The sequence below is a fragment of the Diuraphis noxia genome, unplaced genomic scaffold (genome assembly GCF_037042655.1).
Source record: "Diuraphis noxia isolate RWA-SAM2 unplaced genomic scaffold, SU_Dnox_SAM2 contig0003, whole genome shotgun sequence".
In the NCBI taxonomy this organism is placed as follows: Eukaryota; Metazoa; Arthropoda; class Insecta; order Hemiptera; family Aphididae; genus Diuraphis; species Diuraphis noxia.
The window spans coordinates 18,627,891-18,649,085 of NW_028301713.1; the positions used below are offsets into that span (position 1 = coordinate 18,627,891).

At 26.6% G+C, this 21,195-nt stretch overlaps 3 protein-coding genes across 4 annotated transcripts; 2 read left to right on the plus strand and 1 right to left on the minus strand.

Moving 5' to 3' along the window:
• The first annotated feature begins 4,190 nt into the window (after nt 1-4,190).
• LOC107162096 (lysophospholipid acyltransferase 6-like) lies at nt 4,191-16,634 on the plus strand. Its single transcript, XM_015508827.2, has 12 exons — nt 4,191-4,448; nt 4,654-4,839; nt 11,340-11,488; nt 12,819-12,896; nt 12,969-13,060; nt 13,712-13,823; nt 13,891-14,026; nt 14,088-14,202; nt 14,671-14,876; nt 14,989-15,189; nt 15,260-15,411; nt 15,597-16,634. Exons 2-12 carry the CDS (start codon nt 4,765-4,767, stop codon nt 15,694-15,696), a joined length of 1,416 nt encoding a protein of 471 aa, XP_015364313.1. The 5' UTR covers nt 4,191-4,448; nt 4,654-4,764; the 3' UTR covers nt 15,697-16,634.
• Nucleotides 15,596-18,934, minus strand: Mettl4 (Methyltransferase like 4). 2 transcript variants are annotated; one of them, XM_015508824.2, is made up of 5 exons: nt 18,529-18,934; nt 18,039-18,388; nt 17,794-17,968; nt 17,532-17,652; nt 15,596-16,821 (listed from the first exon to the last, which is right to left on the minus strand). In XM_015508824.2, exons 1-5 carry the CDS (start codon nt 18,745-18,747, stop codon nt 16,637-16,639), a joined length of 1,050 nt encoding a protein of 349 aa, XP_015364310.2. In that variant the 5' UTR covers nt 18,748-18,934; the 3' UTR covers nt 15,596-16,636. The 2 variants fall into 2 exon arrangements, with proteins under 2 accessions (XP_015364310.2, XP_015364309.2); XM_015508823.2 differs by having other exon boundaries at nt 17,475-17,652; nt 18,529-18,931.
• A 125-nt stretch (nt 18,935-19,059) lies between these two features.
• Nucleotides 19,060-21,195, plus strand: wrm1 (wurmchen 1 transmembrane protein). The gene is made up of 3 exons (XM_015508825.2): nt 19,060-19,265; nt 19,344-19,537; nt 19,614-21,195. Exons 2-3 carry the CDS (start codon nt 19,345-19,347, stop codon nt 19,772-19,774), a joined length of 354 nt encoding a protein of 117 aa, XP_015364311.1. The 5' UTR covers nt 19,060-19,265; nt 19,344; the 3' UTR covers nt 19,775-21,195.

Sequence of the window (21,195 nt, forward strand, 5' to 3'; positions counted from 1 at the left end):
AATTATACTACGCTGGTTTGAAATGGTTGAATCGTTTTCCATGTTTTGCTGTATTCAATATTCAAATATTGTATAATTTTTTTATATTATAATGTTAATTGTATTGTGAATCACTGGTGATTTTTACGACTTGACGAATCAGTACCACAATCGATGTTTTATTTACATAAAATATAAAATATAAATGATACCTACAGACTGAACAAGACAAAAAAAAAAATCTAAAACAGGATTGGGTTATACATTTTTGTTAGGTAAAATATAAATTCCAGATTTTATACCATTAGTATAAATAATTAAGTAGGTCAGTCAGTATAGATTGCATAACCGTTCAAGCGTTTAACATAACTTATTATAATAATAAAATTACGAAAGGCTTTCTTTGCTTGTATAATGTATTGTGTGCTAATTGAAGCAAGCACGACCAATAATCAATCGGAAGAGACGTAAAGTGTTGACAGTGGTGCGCACACACACACACACACTTACGATTTCTATTAGTACAAAATTTCAAACGCATATATTTATATTGACCAAACATGCCCACCCATTTTTCTTCAATGATGCAGAAATGCAATTCTTAAAAAGGCGGGTAAGTCGTGGATGTCGCTCTGCTGTACAGTAGGTTACAAGTGGGTTACTGTAATGGATGGAATTAAATTTGAATCCAATGATATTATATCATTTTATACGAAAAACGATTCTGATCGAAGACGGTTTATCTGTCTAGGATATATTAAAGATTATTAAAAATTTTCAAATCTTAGATTTAAAAAGAAATTTTTTTATGAATTTCTAGTTTGAAATAATTTGCAAATTTTCGTGATTTTCGTGATTTTTACATATGTTGTCAAAATTCAAACTTTGAATGCTTGTAAATAAAAATTGTGAATACGCATTTATTTTATTTTTCAATTGCTATTATAAAAATATGTTAGAAGCCTTGTATTAAATTTTCAAGCTTTTCTACCGAACAAATAATTTTTTATCGATATTTATAGAAAAAAAAACTAAGAAAGTTGAAAAATTAAAATGTCAGTAAACAGCTCAAAACAAATCTAAATATTTTGAAAATTTTATCAAATATATGCAATGCCTATATAAACATTCAGTGAAAATTTCAAGTATCTGCGGTCCTTTGTTTTAGAGTTCCACCAAAATAAGAAAATCGTTAAAAGTGAAAATCCAATGTTGTAAAAATTTAAATTTCAAATGCTCATAAAAATTTAATTTGAATTTCCGGTGGACTTTTTATTTGTGATAAAGGTTGAAAAACTTGTAAGGAATCTTGTATTAAATTTTGAAATCTTAGATTTAAAAAGAAAATTTTTTATGAATTTCTAGCTTAAAATAATTTCTGAATTTTCGTGATTTTTACGCATTTTGTCAAAATTCAAACTTTGAATGCTTATAAAAAAAAATTGTGACTATGAATTTCTTTTAATTTTCAACTGGTATTGTAACAATATGTTAAGAGCCTTGTATTAAATTTTCAAGCTTTTCTGCCGAACAAATAAATTTTTATCGATATTAATTTTAAAAAAACTAATAATGATCGAAAGTTTGAAATGCCTATGAATAGTTCAACTTAAGTCGAAATTTTTTGAAAATTGCATGATGGATAGAATATACTTATATAAACATTAGGTGAAAATTTCATGTATCTATGGTCATTTGTTTTAATGTTACATCAAAAACCAAAATCGATTTTGTCGAAAAATGAGTGTGCGTAAAATTTCCCGTTTTTCCCTTAATTTTTAGTTTGTTTTTCTCAATTATTTAGAAAAGTATTAAGAATTTTTTACTTTTGACCCCCAAAGTACCAACAAACTGATTCTTGGAATTTTTAAATTTTCTTAAAAACCATATTTAAAGATTCTTGAGAGTTTTATACTTTGCAGGAGATACAATAATTATACAAACTTCCATTTTCAAATGGCAACTGTACTTATATTATTTTACTGTCATTTGTATAATTGTTTAGTGGATAATTTTTCTGAAAATCTTTCCGTAGGCATTATAGATATTAGGTATATTCGTATCAAAGAATCAAAGTTCGAACGAGTAGTTTGAATTATTTTTAAGTTATTTAACTATGTGTACTAAAGGATAACATCTACTATTTTTTTTATAAAAATTGTAATCCATGGTAACGGGTATGGAAGATATGTGAAGACTGAAGACTATGATGATTTGAAAATTGTAGTCTACAATTTTCAAATCATCATAGTAATAGTACAATATACACAATACTACAATATTTGTAGTTACATATTAATTAAATCTATCATTAATAATAATTTGTAAAAATGGTCCAAGTGACCAAGTACAATAATTAGAAATTAGAGAAAATATATTACATCTACTTATTTTTAGGTATATTTTTGTAAAACCATTTTTAAAGACTATTATCCTTAAAATAAACATTTTAATAACTGAGAAACTACTCGTTCGAATTTCGAATTAGGTAGGTACGTTAAAATTTTCGATTAACTATCCCCTAAACAAATTACAGTACCTATAACAGGGGTTTCATATTTGAATAAATCTGTTTTTATTATATCACAGAGGTATAATACAAGACACTCATATTTAGTAGTTCATAAATTCTCATGAATTTGAAATAGGTAATAGGTAATAGCCAATAGGTATTATTGTCTTTTGGTAGGATTTTGAATAACTGCATAATTGAAGGAGGAAACAGGAATGAGCATAATATTTGTATACTCGGTGGTTAATCACCATGCCGTATAAAATATTTACAAAACATAATAAATTATAATGTAAAGTACCTATAGTGGTTTTTCACCATTTTTAATCAGTATAAAAATTATAATTTCTACATAAATTTAACTGATGAGTTCAGACCAAGAAGGGGGGCGAGCAAAAGCCGACGTCGCGTCATCGAAGACACGTTCGTTAGAGGACAAAATATTGGGTGGCTACTAGTTGCGTCCCGCGGTAAAAATTTCTTCCGACTTGCGGCCCGAGTTTTTTGAGTTACCTATGAATTGCGTCCCGGAATTTAAATTAAATTAATTATATGTATGTAATTATATTTTATTATGTTATAATATGCATTGATTTTCATTCAAATATGCAAAAATATGCTAACAAAAATGCATGTTAATTAAATTTATTTCATTTAAAAATGACAAATATATATAATTCATTAAATGAGTAATATGGACAAAAAAATGTATTAAATATATATCTATTTGAAATAATTGATGTATACCTAATGTAGATATTTAGCTATGTATTTTGTATAAAGTACCTATAGGATGTTGCATTTTGAAAAATAAAAAGTAAATAAAAAGTCATGAACAATAATAAATTAAAATAAATTAAGTATATTTTTTAATATTTCAAAGTTACCTGAAGAGTTACAGTTGACTACTAAAGACTTAAATTTTCAGTAAATATATACTCTAAAATCGAGAAAAACTTCGTTCTACATCCGTCGAAGATATCAAGACGTACTTATAAAGTATACCAAGTCACTGCATGATAGGTCTTTCGGTTAAGATTAAATTATCTAGAATTGAAAAAACCCGGGCCGCAACTCGTCTGTACCCAAAATAAACTCGGGCCGCAATTCGGATTAGACCTTTTTTCGTAAATATTTTCGGGACGCAACTAGTATGCAGCCAAAATATTACGCGCCCTGATCATTGCGATATTTTCGAGAAGGTCAAATATCGAAATCAGTGAAATGCAACTTGTCCCGGACTCATACGGATATTCCGTAGTGCAAGAGCTGTGATGATGCCTATTAAAATTAATGTAGAAAAGTGTTGAATTACTAGAATTTATTTAGATTCATAAAAAAAAAAAAAAAATAGAGAAAACAAAAAGACGGCGGCTATGCTATCGGAAAACAAATATTGCAGTGCTGCCATGAAAACTTCGCGAATCTGGCTGCGTGCAATAATAATTAATTTCGCACAAGTTAAAAACAGTGAACGAAAACGTGAAGAAAACATTATTAGTTTTGATTGTTCCGTTGTAGTTGATCTATACCTTGATTTGCGGTTGTGGTGGGATCGTTCACCCTTCATCCTCGACCGTTGTTTAACGGGACCGAAGGATTGTTTGGTTTCACGGGGTGTCGTCAAGAGTTTGTTGACCTCTTATCACGACGAAAAAAACACCGCTGATAACGGTTTTTTAGGTATATCGATATTTTGATAATATTATCCTTCCGTGGCGTACCGTCGACTGTCGTCGCGCGCTCGTCTCGTGTCACCACGACACCACTCGCCGGTCGGTTTTTTTTTTGCGCTAGCCGCACTCTAATTGATCGTTTATTCGTGTTACCAGTTTACGACTTACGTCTTGCAACCGGCCTAGTCGTATAATTCGTATTCGGCATTAAACGTAAACGTGTGCTTGTTCCGCTCCCATGCCGATTCTATTGCCCGAACTGCATCTTGCAGTTCTGTGAGGTAACGTTATTTATTATTAATTATCGTTGTTAAATATTAATTAATAATTAAAAAAGTAATATTATTATCATTGTTGATGTTGTTAAATTCGATAATTGTCATCGCGTACACGGTACACCGTACTGAATATTGAATAATATATGTATATTTAAAAAAATTTTTTGTTCTAGTTGTCTCGATTAATTTTCAATTAAAATTTTCTCAGATATGAAGTCATTGTGACCGCACAAGTTTCATCCTTGTTGGTACAGAAATCAAAAAGAACACATTTAATTTATTTTTTGATTTGTTCGTGTCTCTACAAATCAAATCAAAAATGAGTACGTTGAACTACCACGGGAGTGAAATATTTTTACCACTCTCCTATTCTGTTGGGCTATCTGTAGATTTGGTAAATATACCTATTTTTAATTTTTTATAGTTTTCGGTTTACAATACCTATATTATGTCGTATAATAGACTATCAGATTATGACTTCCAGCTTTATGACAAATTATGGATTTCAACAATGCTTTTATTAATTTGTTGTTTCTTTATTCAAACATGTAAAAATAAGTCATACCTATTAGAGATTTGATTCAAAGGTTAATTGAAGTTTTTTCAGCTTTATTAGATTTTTTAATAAGTAGATTTAACAATATGGAGATACCGAGATACGGAGTATTAACTCTGATTTAACAACATTTAAATCCATTGATATGAAGAATGTGATTGATGTTTCTAAACATTAATTAAGCCACAAGCTCCTCTGCTATAATTCTTATATTATATCTTGTGTCAACTTTTATTTTTTCTAATAATAACATATAGGTATCTGAAAACTATAATAATAATCTAAAATTGTATCATATAACTTATTTTTGTACATAATATATATGATTTATAAAACCTTAAAGCATTGTTGACTGCTGTTGTAAGATACTTAGTAATTGGATCAACATCCATTTGTTTCTAAAATAAATAGTTAAATTAATACATATATATAAGTGCTTTTAAAACTATATAATACCCATGTTAATTAAATTAAATTAAATGTTTAAGAAGTAGATATTGCCTAGTACTGCTTCACATTAAAAGGTTTACTCTTTATACGTTACCTATAGCCTATGATTACGTATAACATATTTGATTAGTTTGAAAGGCCTTATATGTCTAATTAATATTTTAAAATTGGCAATAATTATAGAAAGCTATACGGTATAGCCTATACCTATATAAAAAATATAAAACTGTTAATTCCAATGTATTATTATCAAGTAGTACCTACTAAGTACCTATAATAAATTTACAAGACCTTGATAACTATTGCTTCATAATTATTACATGTAAATTTAAAAAAAAAGTATATGTACCTAGTTTTGTTATGTTTTACCAAGTTTCCATAAATCATTAAATTTAAAATACATTCTACTATTGCAAAATAATAACAGTAAACACTGTATTTCAACACCAAAATAAGATTTGAAATACGATTCTGAGCGAGTCCAGTTTACCCAAAATATTCTAGATTTCACTAATAACCTAACATCAAGTGTGATTATATTAGTTAATCCTTGCTTTTTTTTTTAACTGTATTATTCCCTTTTAATATATCAAGGTACTACAAAATGCAACAAAGTAACCAAAGTGAATGTGTAGTGTTCTTCCGATTGACAAAAACTATTTAAAACAAGCAAAAAACTTCAGAATCTAACACATATTATTTTACCTGCTGTTTTTTAAATTCTATTAATTAATAGAATTTTCCTTTAACATTATTAATATAATTTGTTTAAAATTTAATTTACTTATCTCTTAATTTTTGCCAATTGTCTATAATTATTATAAGTGCTTAAACACTGACCAATATATTCAGGGTGATTGTAAATTAACATTTATTTATTTAAAAAAAGAAAGTTTTAAATGTAATATTATAATTCATACCTGTATTTTGTACATAGACATTTAAAAAAAAAATATTCTTCTTCAGACTATTAAGTATTAACCTAAATATGCAAGTTGCGGGCAGTTTAAAAATAAAGAATTGACAGATGTATTAATATATAACATGTTACTGAAACAGGTTAAAAAAATTTAAAATTATGTGTATCTATTTTTTCACCACAAAATAAACATTTACAGAGAAAAATGTTTAAAAAAGTGAAAACATTGGCATTTAGAAGATTAAGCACAAGCCAGTTATGTTGATTTACAAAAAATTATTTTAAATTTTTGTGCATTGATAAATCTAATTTAAAAAATTTTTGTAGACATTATTCATTATTCACTTTGCCTAACAATTATCAAGAATTGTTTGAGATTATGTTAAAAACAGTGCATATTTTCATAAAATTGGTAGTTGATTACTAAAATTGTTATCTACTCAACTATTTAAAGAATTTCTTATCCATTTTTATAGTCAGTATCAAAGTTCTAATCTAAAAAGGCACCATTTTTTACAAAGTACCTCAACATTAATTTTTGAAAACAGGTGTGTAGAATTGCGATTAAAATATTGGACGAATGGAAGGTTCCTCAAATTTCTATTTTTAGTATATAACTTTATTTCACTCATAATATTTACGTTTGGTAATATATAAATATATATAATATATTTATACCTACTTAGGTAAAAAACAATCTGTTTTATATGTTCTGGTATTATTAATTGTTGGTTTAATACCACAATTATTGGTTATAAGTTATAACATATCATTACATAGTAAAAAAATAAAAAAACTAGTACTATTATTAACTATTTTAAGTTATAACCTTATAACTACCTTTATAATAATTGACCATGAAAAAATTTTCATAACAGTATTTAGTTAAATAATATACCTACATTTAAATCTCCTGGCAATAATCAAGACAACACTACATAATACCGGGAGTTAAGTACCATTAAATACTATAAATTAGATTATATAAGGGACTTAAATACATAAGTCGCACAATTGACTGTGTGACCTGATTCAATAAATAAATAATATGTGTAATATAAGAAGTTCACATATGTTATTGGGTTTAAAAAAAGATTGTGTGTTGTATGTGTGTAAATGCATGTTGTACATAGTATTTGAGTGTTTCTATGCTATTAAGGAATTCATTTTTAATTTACATATTGTGTACAAACTCTGATTAGATACTTATAATATTTCTGTGTAGTAAATTCTATTTTAATCCACTTGTCATTGTTTAATATTTAAATTACTATCAGCGTTTAAAATCGAAGTGACGCTAAATTCAATGAAACATACTTACATAAGCTTGTATATATTTTATTTTACCAAACTTTTATTAATATTCATGATTGACGTTTAATTTGATATGTAAACTAGGTTTAGGAAAAATATATTAACATATTATCTATGTTAGCATAACTGAACCAATTATATTGAATGTGATATAGAAGATATATTTAATTTTTCAAATTTAGCAGTCCACAGCAGTTGTCTTCAAATGAAATAATTGTTACTATATTATATTTCTTTTATTCTTTAATGTATATCGCTCTCAATCTTGATGCACAGGAAATTGGGTTGTGAATAACTTTTTGAAATCTTGATTCTCAATTTCTCCTAGCATTCTTAATTATTTTGAAAAAAATTATAAACAATAAAAAAACATTATTACAATTTAGACATAATTATTTTTTGGTAATTAATAAATTTATAAATAAATGTTACTTAACCTAACTAGTATAAGAAAGTAGTTATTTTTAGTTCTTTAATATACCGTGCACAAAAAAATAAGTCTTATATTCTAATGTACTTCAATTTATTAATATACAGGGTGATTTTTTAAGCATGCTCGCCCCATTTTTATGCTTAAATTATGCATATATTCAAATTTTGATTTTTGGAATATTTAAGTGTAGTTAAAGGCGATATTTTTGAGTACTTAGATTTTTCACAACTTTTAAGGAGTATCCTGTAGCGATACCAACTTTGGTTTTTCAAATGACAACCTATATGTTTTAAAGCAAAATGTGATTCAGATAATTTTTCTGAAAATTTTGACATATTGCAATCAAACTTCGAACGAAAACTTCCAGAGTTATTCTACTTGAAATACTAAGGAATAAGGATAAAAGTCTAATACTTAAATGCCTACGTTGTAAATGGATACGATAATTATAATTCGGTATACAATATAAAATGTGCTATTGTACACTATTGTTCGGTATTTTATTATAAGTAAGTATACCTATGCTATACAAATATTAATGTTGCCTATAAGGTACAGGTAACATGGATAAAATAAAAAGGATATTATTTTATTCATATTTTCTTTTCTTTTGAAAATTGTCAGATGCAATATTTAGCCATTTAGTAATAAGTAGTGATTATTAACAAATATTTTATTTTTATATTGTATACCGAATTATAATTATCGTATCCATTTACAACGTAGGCATTTAAGTATTAGACTTTTATCCTTATTCCTTAGTATTTCAAGTAGAATAACTCTGGAAGTTTTCGTTCGAATTTTGATTGCAATATGTCAAAATTTTCAGAAAAATTATCTGAATCACATTTTGCTTTAAAACATATAGGTTGTCATTTGAAAAACCAAAGTTGGTATCGCTACAGGATACTCCTTAAAAGTTGTGAAAAATCTAAGTACTCAAAAATATCGCCTTTAACTACACTTAAATATTCCAAAAATCAAAATTTGAATATATGCATAATTTAAGCATAAAAATGGGGCGAGCATGCATAAAAAATCACCCTGATATAAAAAATAAAAAATATTTTTGTGAGAGCCTACATTTATTCAAGATACAACTAAATGAATTCTTTGTAGTCTGAGCAGAGGATGGAATGTATTGATGTTAGAATGATGTTTTATTTTTAGATTATGATCATAACAAGCTGTATCACATATTGGTTTTGGAATGATATATTTTTTTTACTCTTTTTATGTATACTGTATGCATCAATTTTTAACTTTAAGAATTAGAATTATTTGTTACTTTATGTCATAAATAAGAACATTTAATTGGGAAAATTAAATAGAAAAGTAGGGTTAATGGAAATTTTTTTTTTTTTTGGATCTTTTTAAGTATTTGTTGATATTTTTGACACTTTTTGTGTCTTGAATAAATACCTTGAATCTGAATGCAAGGTTTTCTCAAAGCATGGTTGTAAATTTAAGAGTAAGTAAGTTAGTGCAGAGTTCACTATTTGTTTTCTTCCTCTGAACCACTGCGAGTTGCATCATAGAAAACTTGCATACATCAGAACTAATAAATAATAATAATATTAATTACATATTTTATCAAACACAAAGTTAAAAATATAATCTGTATTTGTATGTTGAATTTTTATTTGATTTATTGTTTTTTTTTTTTTAATGCAAAATTATAAACAAGTAAATTATTATTTTGTAGAAAAATTGAAAAATTGTAAAAAATCTAATGAACAAACAAAAATTATCTTCTTAACTTTAAATTTGAAAATAAATCAATTCACTAAAATATGAAATCTAATATCACAAGTTTGGATTTTCTGAATGCAAATTTGGTGTGTTGCTCATTAGTCAGACAGAGAAAAAAAATAGGTAGTGTACTTACATCCAATTAATAGTTTGAATTAAGAAATCAATATCAAATGTCTATGAAAATAGCCCTATAATTTTTACTGAATTAAAAAAAAACTTATAAGAACCTTGTTTTAAAATTGTGAAAATTTGATCCTTAAAAATAAAAATAAATAATTGTGCTCATAAAATGTTAACAATTTTAAAATAAATTGCTTTAAAAGATTGTGGAAATGCATGATTTCAAACGATTGTTTTTTATAAATTATATAGGGCGGCAAACAATGTACAAATTTTGGGGTTGGTTGGCAAATTCATACTAAATACGAGTGTTGGGAAAACTTTGGAAATCGCATTATTTCGTTGCAGTTGTGGGTGGAGGAAAGACTGGAGAAGTACGCAATTACAAGAAACATTTCTCCAGTCTGAGGGGAGAGGGCATATACAATTTAAGCACTATTTTGTCCAGAGGAGTGTCCAGGAATTTTTAAGGAGGGTAATGGGATATTACAACTTATGGGTAGTAATAAATTCAATTATATTCGTAATTTAAAAATTCACTGTGGAGGTAGTACCAAAGACATAAATAACCGAATTGATGGATAGTGGGAGGATGTAACCCCTACCTTCCACCTGGATACATTACTTTTGTTCCACAGAGAAGAAAATTTAAGTAATTTTACTGGCCCAAAAAGTGATGACAGATTGAAAAAAAACACAAATTGTAAAATCATTACAATCATTGATCATAATATACAATGAAATACATTTATGACTACTTATTTAGTTATGTTATTACAGCCTTATTTATTTTTTACTTAATATTAATATTTAAAACTTTTCTAAAACCCATCTGGATCTATGGCTCCAGCTCTGGGGGTAGTGTAAAATAATTAAACATACAAAAAATTCAAATCTTTCAAAAGATTTCCCTAGTAAAAATAACAAATGCCCCTCCTTTTGTTTCCAATCTTATTCTCCATAATGATCTAAAAATAGCAAAAGTACTTGATGAAGCAAAATTTTATTACAAAAGATTTCACGCCTAACTATATACCTCTCCATTCTAATCTTCTTATAGAAAAAACTATCTACCTTTTCCATTCCAGGTAATCCCACAAGATGGCTTAAGCGAAGATGATGTCGCGATTTTCTATCTTAAATTTAAAATAGCTTAACTTAATAAACCAAAATAATAATAATATTGAAACTCAAAATAGATAGTCATTAATGGGTGGCTTTTTCCCTCAAAAGATTTATTTGTTAATTACTCTGTGCACATTTGCTTATTGTTCTAGCTAAAAACAGATTGTAAATTTATTATAAAAATAAATAATTATATAATATCAAGTAAAATTTTATTTTCAGGTGAATTTTGTGATTTGTCAACTTACAGCATTGTGTATAGCGCCATTAATGTATAAATTTTTGCCACCAAAAAATCAACAATATGTATTTTTTCGAGAAATATTTGGACTTATCATTGGATTGTCCATGGCTTACATTTGTTTTGGAAAGTAATATACTTTTTATCATAAAACAATTAGTCAATTAAACTGTTAAATTATTTCTTTTATCTATTTAAAATTATTTTTATTATAAGTAGATGTTATACCAACAGGAAATACAAACAATATAAGCAATTTGATGTATCCTTAATATTAGAATAAATTGACTTGGTAATAACATTAAAGGTAACAACATAATCTGCATTTGTATTTTGAGATATTTTTATCTTTAAACAAATTATGAGTATTTTTAAATCTTAACGATTTGTATACCCACAATTTGCTTAAAAATGTAAATATTGTATAAAACCTCAAACAATTATTTAAACACAAGGGTTTTAACTAATAGTTTAATAACAGGTCAATTCACTCTAATATTAAAGCATCAATTCAAAATCGGTTCTGCTAAATAATTATTTGTTTGTAAGACAAAGACAACATATGGTATAGTGTCCTCTTTAAAAGTTGTCACACATTGTAGCGGTGGCAGTAAAATTGTGTCAAACTTTATTTTGCCGCAACCCTTACTGCTTCCGTCACTCCCACCGCTGCAGTATGGGGGAATTTAAACAGATGGTAATTTTTCATACAATAATATTTTTATAAGTAGTTTATATTCAAATTTTAGAAATTTCTAACTTAAAAATTATAATTTATTAATTTTATCTTGTATATTTTTATAAAAAAAATCTGTACTTATTTTTATTGATTTATTTGAAAAATTTTCTGATAATTATTTTTGTTATTTTTTATAAAATTTAGTTGAAAAAATAAAAAACAATTAAAATCAAGTATCAAGCATATTTTTCTGGTTTAACTTCTTATTAATGATTTCGACCCAATGTGTTTCACACAACTTTTTAGCTTTAATTGCTAAATATTTGTTATTATTCCGACTGTGTTGCGAATTGAAGATACCTTGCTTGCTTTACTAAGCACTAAATTAAATCTTTGATTGGCAAAGTGTGTATAAAGTACAATAGGCTGTAAATTTGAAATTCAAGATTGTACTCCTTTAAATGCACCACTTTATTCACAGCACCATCATATCCTTGTCCTTGAAGCAGAGCAAGATTTAAATTGACAGGGGGCACGTGCTCCTCCCCTGAATTCGCCATTGACCCTATATAATATCAAATATAATATATGAAATAATAATCAAAAATCATCAAAACAAAGCACTATAAAGTTCAGTGCTTTAAAACAAAAATGATCTCAATTTTATTTATTTTTACATTTGTAGTTCCTTGATATAATTTTTTTAATATTATTAGTAATATAATTAATTAATATTGATTGAAAATTAATTATATTCTTTGAATCATTGTTTTTATTTCAGTCAAATGTTACATCTTCTTATTCTACCTACAATCTGTTATGTTGCCTTACAAACATTAAGTCCAAATATGATTCATAAGTAATTATAACACAAAATTATTATGTATGTTTTATATTAAGTTAAAGAAATGCTTAATTGTTGTTGTTTTAGAGCTGTGTTACTTATATGTTGTGTGTACTTATCATTATTACATATTTATCGTCAAGTTTATGAGTATGGATCTTATACCTTAGATATAACAGGTAAATTTTATTAAAAATAATATTGATTACATAAAATATTTATTATATTTTTATGCTATGTAATTATTCTAAACAACTGAAAAACTGTGATTAAATAAGTAGTTAAAAAAAAAGTCAATAGGAAGTGTCACTACTGGGTGGCTTCTTCCAACAACTCATGCATTTCATTGTAAATTAGTCCATATTCTTATTGTGCCACAGGTTACAGATTGTATATTTCATATAAAAAATAAAAAATGTTATGTAATTGTCATTATTTTGGTTAAGACATGAGAGTTTAGACAAATAAGTAAATTTAAATATTATAATTTTTTTTATTAGAATTCACTAGAATTTCAAATTTTATTTTTTATAAATATATGCCTACAACATGTAATTCTTACAGCATTTGTTTTAATGAACTTTTGCCTATTTTTTTCTCAAATACCTAGGATTTAATCATTTTACTATCTAAACAATAAGGTTTTTTAACATTTCAGAGATTAATTTTATTTAGTATGCCAACTGACAATTAAGTCCTATTATAAGCTGGTTAAATGTCAATGGAAAAAAATAAAACATTAATGGAAAAATACTTAAATTACTCTGGTGTCTTAAATGTATCTTATTATTTTTTTAAATTAAAAATAAAATAATTATATTGATTTTCAGGTCCAGTAATGGTAATGGTACAAAAATTATCTGCATTAGCTTGTGGCTTACATGATGGCCTTATGACTGACAAGAAACAGTTAACAGATATTCAAAAACATTACAAAATTAGGTAAAATATTTTGCATTTTTAATTTTTTTGTGGATTATGTTTAGTTAAATAAATTGTTTTCTTATAGAAAGGCACCAACACTCATTCAATACATAAGCTACTTATTAACATTTCAAACAATTTTAGCTGGACCCAATGCTTTTTTTGAAGATTATTTAGCCTATTTAGATGGTACCAATTTTCCAAAAAAATTACCAAATGAGGTAATTATCTATTATGTTTTTGCTCATTTGTATTATTATTTTATAAACTTATTTTGTTTAGGCTAAATCACCTCCATCTCCTTTGAAGCCTGTATTGAAAAAAGTATTAATTACATTTATATGTGCTCTTGTAATCTACTTCATTGTACCAATGTATCCAGCTTCTACATTGATAGGTTTGTAACTTTATATGTTTATAATTTTCAATATGTTATTGAATCTTCTCTATTTTGTATATGTTTAATTTGTGATAGTTAAGGCTGTGAAATTATTTTATCAAAAAAAAAAAATTTAATTTTGATATTGCTTTAAAAAAAAACTTCAAAATTGCACTACAATATTTTTATTACAATTCAAACGAAAAATACTTGCAATTAAATATCTTTTATTTATGTTTATAAAAATACATGTTTAATGGTCATTTAATTCTATTTTTCAAATTCATATGTAGAGAATAAAATCTTATAAGCATAAACACAAATTTATAGCGCGACAATTAAATTAATTGACCAAAAAAAATGCAGATAATGCAATAACTTTCGAGCCTTATTTTTAATTTCAAAGTTAATACATTGTATGTAGTCTTGTCTTAAAGTTTCAGAATGTTGTATGGAAAAATTACATTATACTTGGTTTTTTTCTAGATGAAACATTTTTAAGTGAATCTCCTTTCTACTCAAAAATTTGGTTTATTATAGTCATAACATCTTTAACTCGTTTCAAGTACTATTTTGCTTGGACCTTAGCTGATGCAGTTTGCAATGCTTCTGGTTTTGGATTTTCTGGTTACAATGAGAAGGGGGAACAAGAATGGAACCTACTCGACAATATCGATATTTTAGGAGTTGAAGTATGCATTAGTGTTAAATCTAAATTATGAATACTTCTATATCATATATAAAATTATGGTCTTATTGTTGATTTCTGTAATACTTATAAAATTCTGTCAATATTTTGTTTAGTTTGGCGTTAACTTCAGAGCTACTATTGATGCCTGGAACAAAGGCACAAATCTGTGGCTTCGTTATGTTATGTACGAAAGGGCATCTCCTAAATATAACACAGTTATGACATACACCTTGTCTGCATTCTGGCATGGTTTTTACCCAGGTTATTATGTGACTTTCCTTACTGGATCGTTATTTACGAACAGCGCAAGAATGGTGATTATATGAAAACCTAGTGTTATTTTTAACTACTAAATAAATATGTTCTGTTTGTTTACTGTTATAGGTTCGGAGATGTTTGTGGCACAGATTCCAGCAACCCAAACCTGTGAAACTTGCTTACGACATAGTAACATGTTTCTTGACAAGACTTTGCTTGTCCTACATGACATTTTCTTTCATAATTTTAGAACTTATGCCTTCATTGCGTGTCTTTTGGTAAGACATATATAATATGTACATGATATCATTTACAAATTTTCAATGTATTATTCATTGTATTTTAGTATTATTAATTATTTCTGAAAATTATGTTAATTTTTTTTGTAATGTATTGATAATATTTCATTTTCAGTATTTTTCAAACAAAATATTCGTTAATTACCATTTTTTTTTTTTTACAGGCATCTCAAGTTTTATCTGCACATACTAGCAGCATTGGGAATTTATGTACTACCATTAATCGTTTCTCCGCTCAAAACAGTCAAGAAAAAATCACAATAATTTGATGTAATTGATTATAGTTAGTAACTATAATCTATATGAATTAGATCATTAAAAGACTGTATGTATGGTAAATCAAAATATATTATCTATGAAGTTGAATTAATTTAAAATTGCACTGGAAAAAAAAAGAAAGATTATGTCAAGGAAGTTTATTATTGAATTAAGTATAGTAAACTTTATAATATGATTTGATCATAGTATATAATTTATTATGTTGTATTCATAAGATTTAAGACCATGTCGGTTGAGCAAGATAAAGAAACAAATTGAACTTATATGTATATATGTGCTAAATGCTAAAACATATTTTTTTTAAAGTCTAATTTTTTAAATTCTAAAGATAGATGATTGAAATGAGTTCTGGCATTATTTTAGCACAGCCACAAATGGTAGTATGATAAAGGGAACATGCCTTTGATTACATTTTCCTGACTCACTATATGAGATTATAAGTGTCTTGCTCATCTTTTTTATTGGTCTACTAAAAATATAAATCACAAATCTCTTTAGTAAAAAACTACTAATTTTAAATTTGTTGTACTTGTTCAATTATTTTACTATGTAAAACAATATAATGTAGTAATAGTATTTGTATTTTATTAACGTGTTTAATTTTTAAATTTTTAAATTTTTAAATTTACAAATTATTGTTTATTAGTCAAACAAATAACATATTTATATTATAAGAAAATCAATCAATATATATATACTAATTATACAACACGATTTTGACGTGAAATTTGCAATTAATTTTTATCACAAAATAACTTTTTTTTTGTCAACTGAGAAAGTCGCAGTGCTCCAGTCCGGCTGCGCTATTCAACTAATTATAAAGAATGATCAATATTTTTTCTGATAAGTATATTGTAATAATATAATTATATATTATATCAGTGGTGTCGAAACAAATAAAAACATTTTTATTAGATAAAAAATTTTATGTATTTTTATTACATTTTATTATGGATTTATGATTGCAGTATTCTATATCTGATTTTCCATACAAAAATTGATGTTGAAATTTTAAAGCTTCAAGTCCATAGCTAGTCCAGTTGGGTATTAGATATCTGGCGAACAGTTCTAAGCATTTTGGTGTTGGAGGCAGATAAGCAACTAATATTTCTAAAATGAAAATAAAATTTGTATATTTAAAAAATAATTACCACAGTATTGATAAAATTAGGAGGAAAATAATGCTATTGTAGTGGTGGTTCAACAAGAATTATTGTGGTAAAATAGTTTTTGATAAGTTTTACAAGCAATTAAAATTTTAAATACAAACAAGGCCAACTCAAAGAAAATAAGACTTACATTTTATTTTTATTACTTAAAAATAATTTAATCAATAATTTTGCTAACACTTAAAAATATTAGTTATTTTTTTTTTTTTCATGTTTCCTTAAATATTTAATATGTTTCTAGAAGTATGATTGAATGAAAATTAATTGATGGGTAATTTATTAGTGTAATAAGTGATAACTAATAAGATGTAAATATATATGAAAACCAATGATAGATGATTATAACATGATAAGAAACGTTATATGGGAAGAAAACCTTTAAAAAAAGTGTGGATTAGCCCATGTATATATATGAGTATACTATCTACTCTTTAAAGAAGTTACGGCTACTAAATTGCCTATTATGTTTAAGTAAGTTAATGAATATTTATTTTTGTAGTTGATTAACATTTATTTGGTTATTTATAAATAAGAACGGTAAATTATGACTTAATAGCATTGTATAACAATAAATAAATTCATTAAAGTTCTTACCAGATAGAGGAGGTTTATGTGAGTGCACTGAACTTGGAACACTTGCAATGAACTTACCTTCTTCGGGATTTTTTATTTTGGCTTCACAGTCCATTTTCCTTCCAAATAATATGCGTTCGTAAGGCTGTTTGCCAGTCCCTGGAGCAAAATTACAAACAAATTCTCCACATTCTGTAACCTTAGGTAGAAATCAAAATCTATGAATATTGGTTTTTTATTTAAAGTTCAGTAACGATAATTTTAATTTGTATACATTTTCTTGGACTTAACAAGGTAGAACTATATTATATTTTTTAAGTAAGTTATTAAAACTTTATACCTTTATCCAGTACCAACAAGCTACATATTTGACATTCCATATTGGAAATAATTTAGATTTTAATGAGTCTATATGATTTGGAGAATTTGTACACCACACACAGACTAAACCATTTGAAGTTAGGAATTCATTTATGGGTAATTGGGCCAAATCTTGATCAGACATCATTGTATACCTAAGTACACATATTAATATAAATTTAATAATGATCTAATGTTATGAGGTTATTTCAATTGATTCAGTACCCTTCATCTCGTTTAATTTTCTTTTTTCTTTTTATATATTTGTTTGTCCATGGTGGATCTAACAAAATCAGGTCAAATTTTTGATCTCCAAGATTTTTTAAGTTGAAAACATTGTCACAATAAAACTGACATTTTTGAGGGAATACATAACCATTAGCTGTATGTAAGTTTGGATTTGGATTTTGACCGTAAAATGATTTCAGTGCACTAGTGCTTTCATAAAACTTTATAGATGCATGTCTAGCACAACTATTGTTATCCAAAATGTTTGGTGTTATGGAAAATAAGTCTGGGTGATTTTTTTTTAAATTTGATATAAATTTCTTTATTCTTTTACTTATTTCATCTTCCTAAAAAGTGTTTTAAATTAGGTTGAGTAAGGTAAAATTAGGGAGTGAAAATATGAAAAGTTTAAATTCATTAAATACAATATAATATGATACTTTAGTATCTAGATTAAATTTACTCTCATTAAAAATTGAACCTGTACCTCATATGGTGGCCTTTTTCTCTTACGTTTTACGACATTAGTCTCCAGACTAGTTTCTACTCGTTGTCTGTCCCTGACAAATGGATTGTTTATGTGAAAGAAATGTTCATACAAATGTATACAGTTTTCGGTTTTGCTCAAAATCGTATCGTACAATTTTGAAATAAACATTTGATGCGAAATGAAGAAACCATCGTCATCGCTGTACAAAACGCTCATTGTGTGAGTTGTGATTAAGTTAAATACATAACATCTTCAATCTTTCATCATCCAAAGTGAAAAGTTTTGAGCTATAATAGCAGACGAGATTTTAAATTTTAAACATTACAAATTGCAATTGCAACCAACATACAACAGTTGATTTTCAAAATAACTAATTATTACAATTTTGAATTTATATGATAGTAAAATTAACCACAGATAGCCGGCAGTTTTGTTTTTGTTCTGTGGTGATAAGATCATGCCATCATGGAGCAACAACTGTTGAAAATGGAGAAACGTTATCATCAGTGATACCCAGAATTCCAGTCCGGGGCGTCATAATAATTATTATTATTCGTCCACTTGTTCACTATTTAGTGAGTTATTGTTTACGTGAGTCGTGAATGATTAGTTTAAAGAATTCAAGAATCGCGAATCCGGAATCACATCACACGTTGACTTGGACCGACGAAGCAGTTGAATTGGAGACAAATGCCTCAAATCGGAAACAAGACCCTAAATAATTATTAATACAGGTAAATTATTCGTTTGTTTGTAGCTCATATTTGTTTTTCGATTGATTGATTGATTGATACGTTTCGCTTTCCTCGCAGAATGTCAGTGGTTCTAGACGACAAGACTGAGTTTATGTCAAATCCTTTTTACGATCAACACGAACCGAGCAACTATCAAACTTTCTACGTGACTCTCGGTGTGTGCACTGTGTTTGCCTTTGCACTGGTGGTCGTCAACTTGTTTCTGTGTTGCTTTTCCAAGCACAGACATTACTGGAGAAATAGCGAAACGGGTGAGTAATCAGTTGCTTGGCTTATATATTATATTGTATTTTGTTTTTTAATCAATATTTATTTGCTTACACTCAGGTAATCGTTACATACTACCAATTTGGATCAAGACGCCCGCAAAACAAGCTCCACTCGATCTGAAAGAGTTGGAGACAAATTTTTCGAAACCAAAACCAGTTTACGACTCAGGGGTTCCTCAAGAATTCGTCGAGCTCCACAAGAAAGAGAGTGACATTTAAACAGAACAATGATTCACATATTTTCACCATTGTTATTGTTGTTGGCCATGTTTGTATTGTTTGTAATTATTGCTATTGTGAGGTATGGGGAGCGATTCTGTTCGGTACACAGAGACCCTATCAACTACAATAATTACAACAACGAATACGTAGAACAAGTATCATACGCTTGATTAAAATTTTTAATTCACACACCTCTAGAGCTTCAAATAAATATGGGTTAATTTTACTTCATTTTCACAATTTATACTGCACAATCTTATTACACAGTGTCTTTTAGGTTGTGCAATCACTTAATAACAAAATATGATTAACTTCGATGACATTAAGTGAATAATTTGAGACTTAATCACAAAATTTTTATTTAATTTCATTTTTACTCCATTAGTGATTTCTTATTTTTATTATTAGTAAACAAATGTTATTCATTGATTTATTTCACGTAATTCACTAGTTGGTTAAATGTAATATTATCTTATTTGTATCAATGTTTAATGCATTCATCAATTCTATTAATCTGAACAAGTTAATTTTATTATTAATATTTAAATAGGTACAACATAATGGAAATATATTTTTATCGAATTAAAAGTGTTCACTATTTACTTTTTAAGTAAAAAAAACTGAGAAACATTTTTAAAATTTGAATTGTTTTCAACAATATTTTCTCAATACTGAACCTTTATCTATTTTTTCTCATAACTTATTGGTTATTATAAAAGTATTATATTATATGTTTAACTTCTGGATACTTAGGTTCATGGCTAAATTTAATAACTTTTTGAAATGTTAAAAGTAAAACATTTATTTGCCCATAATTTTGTAATAAGCGTTTTAAACATTGTATTGTGTTTAAGTAATTTTTTTTGTTAATTTATATACTCTATTCATCTAAGAACTATACTCATTGGCGACCAGTTATGGCAATATCCATTTGTTATTTTACTGATTCAACCACTTGCTGTGTAATAATGTCACCTACATAGCGTCAGCTCAGTATAGTTCGTAACTTGAATAGAGTATGAATTTATATTTTATTCTAACAATTCCGTCCATATTGTGATCAAGTATAATTATAGGTATTATTGTAAGACTTTTGGATGACTATAAAGTAACATTTACACAATGGTATTATAATTTTAAGACTTTACATACATTATATTATAAACTTCATGATTGTTTGAATTATATTTTTATTTGATCTAATTATGTTAAATTAATTGAATATAAAAACATAATATCCATAGCTGTATACTTATGTTTGATTGTGTGTAATATTATATCAATATTGCTTCCAGAGAGTTTTTGAATCTCAACTGCCGTCCAATAAGTCAAAATATTTGTAGGTAATCATTGTATTTAATTACAGTTTATTTTTTTACAAATCATATTTTATAATAAACTTTTTTGAATGAAAATAA

What these genes read in the sequence shown, in the direction of transcription:
- LOC107162096 (XM_015508827.2), top strand. Translation starts at nt 4,765, where the DNA reads ATGAGTACGTTGAACTACCACGGGAGTGAAATATTTTTACCACTCTCC. An exon ending in CAAAAACATTACAAAATTAG is followed by an intron (nt 13,824 to 13,890) that starts GTAAAATATTTT and finishes GTTTTCTTATAG; the next exon opens with AAAGGCACCAACACTCATTC. An exon ending in TTACGAACAGCGCAAGAATG is followed by an intron (nt 15,190 to 15,259) that starts GTGATTATATGA and finishes TTACTGTTATAG; the next exon opens with GTTCGGAGATGTTTGTGGCA.
- Mettl4 (XM_015508823.2), bottom strand. Translation starts at nt 18,747, where the DNA reads ATGAGCGTTTTGTACAGCGATGACGATGGTTTCTTCATTTCGCATCAA. An exon ending in CTTGTTGGTACTGGATAAAG is followed by an intron (nt 17,653 to 17,793) that starts GTATAAAGTTTT and finishes TTTCTACCTAAG; the next exon opens with GTTACAGAATGTGGAGAATT. An exon ending in ACATAAACCTCCTCTATCTG is followed by an intron (nt 16,822 to 17,474) that starts GTAAGAACTTTA and finishes TTTTCATTTTAG; the next exon opens with AAATATTAGTTGCTTATCTG.
- wrm1 (XM_015508825.2), top strand. Translation starts at nt 19,345, where the DNA reads ATGTCAGTGGTTCTAGACGACAAGACTGAGTTTATGTCAAATCCTTTT. An exon ending in CTGGAGAAATAGCGAAACGG is followed by an intron (nt 19,538 to 19,613) that starts GTGAGTAATCAG and finishes GCTTACACTCAG; the next exon opens with GTAATCGTTACATACTACCA.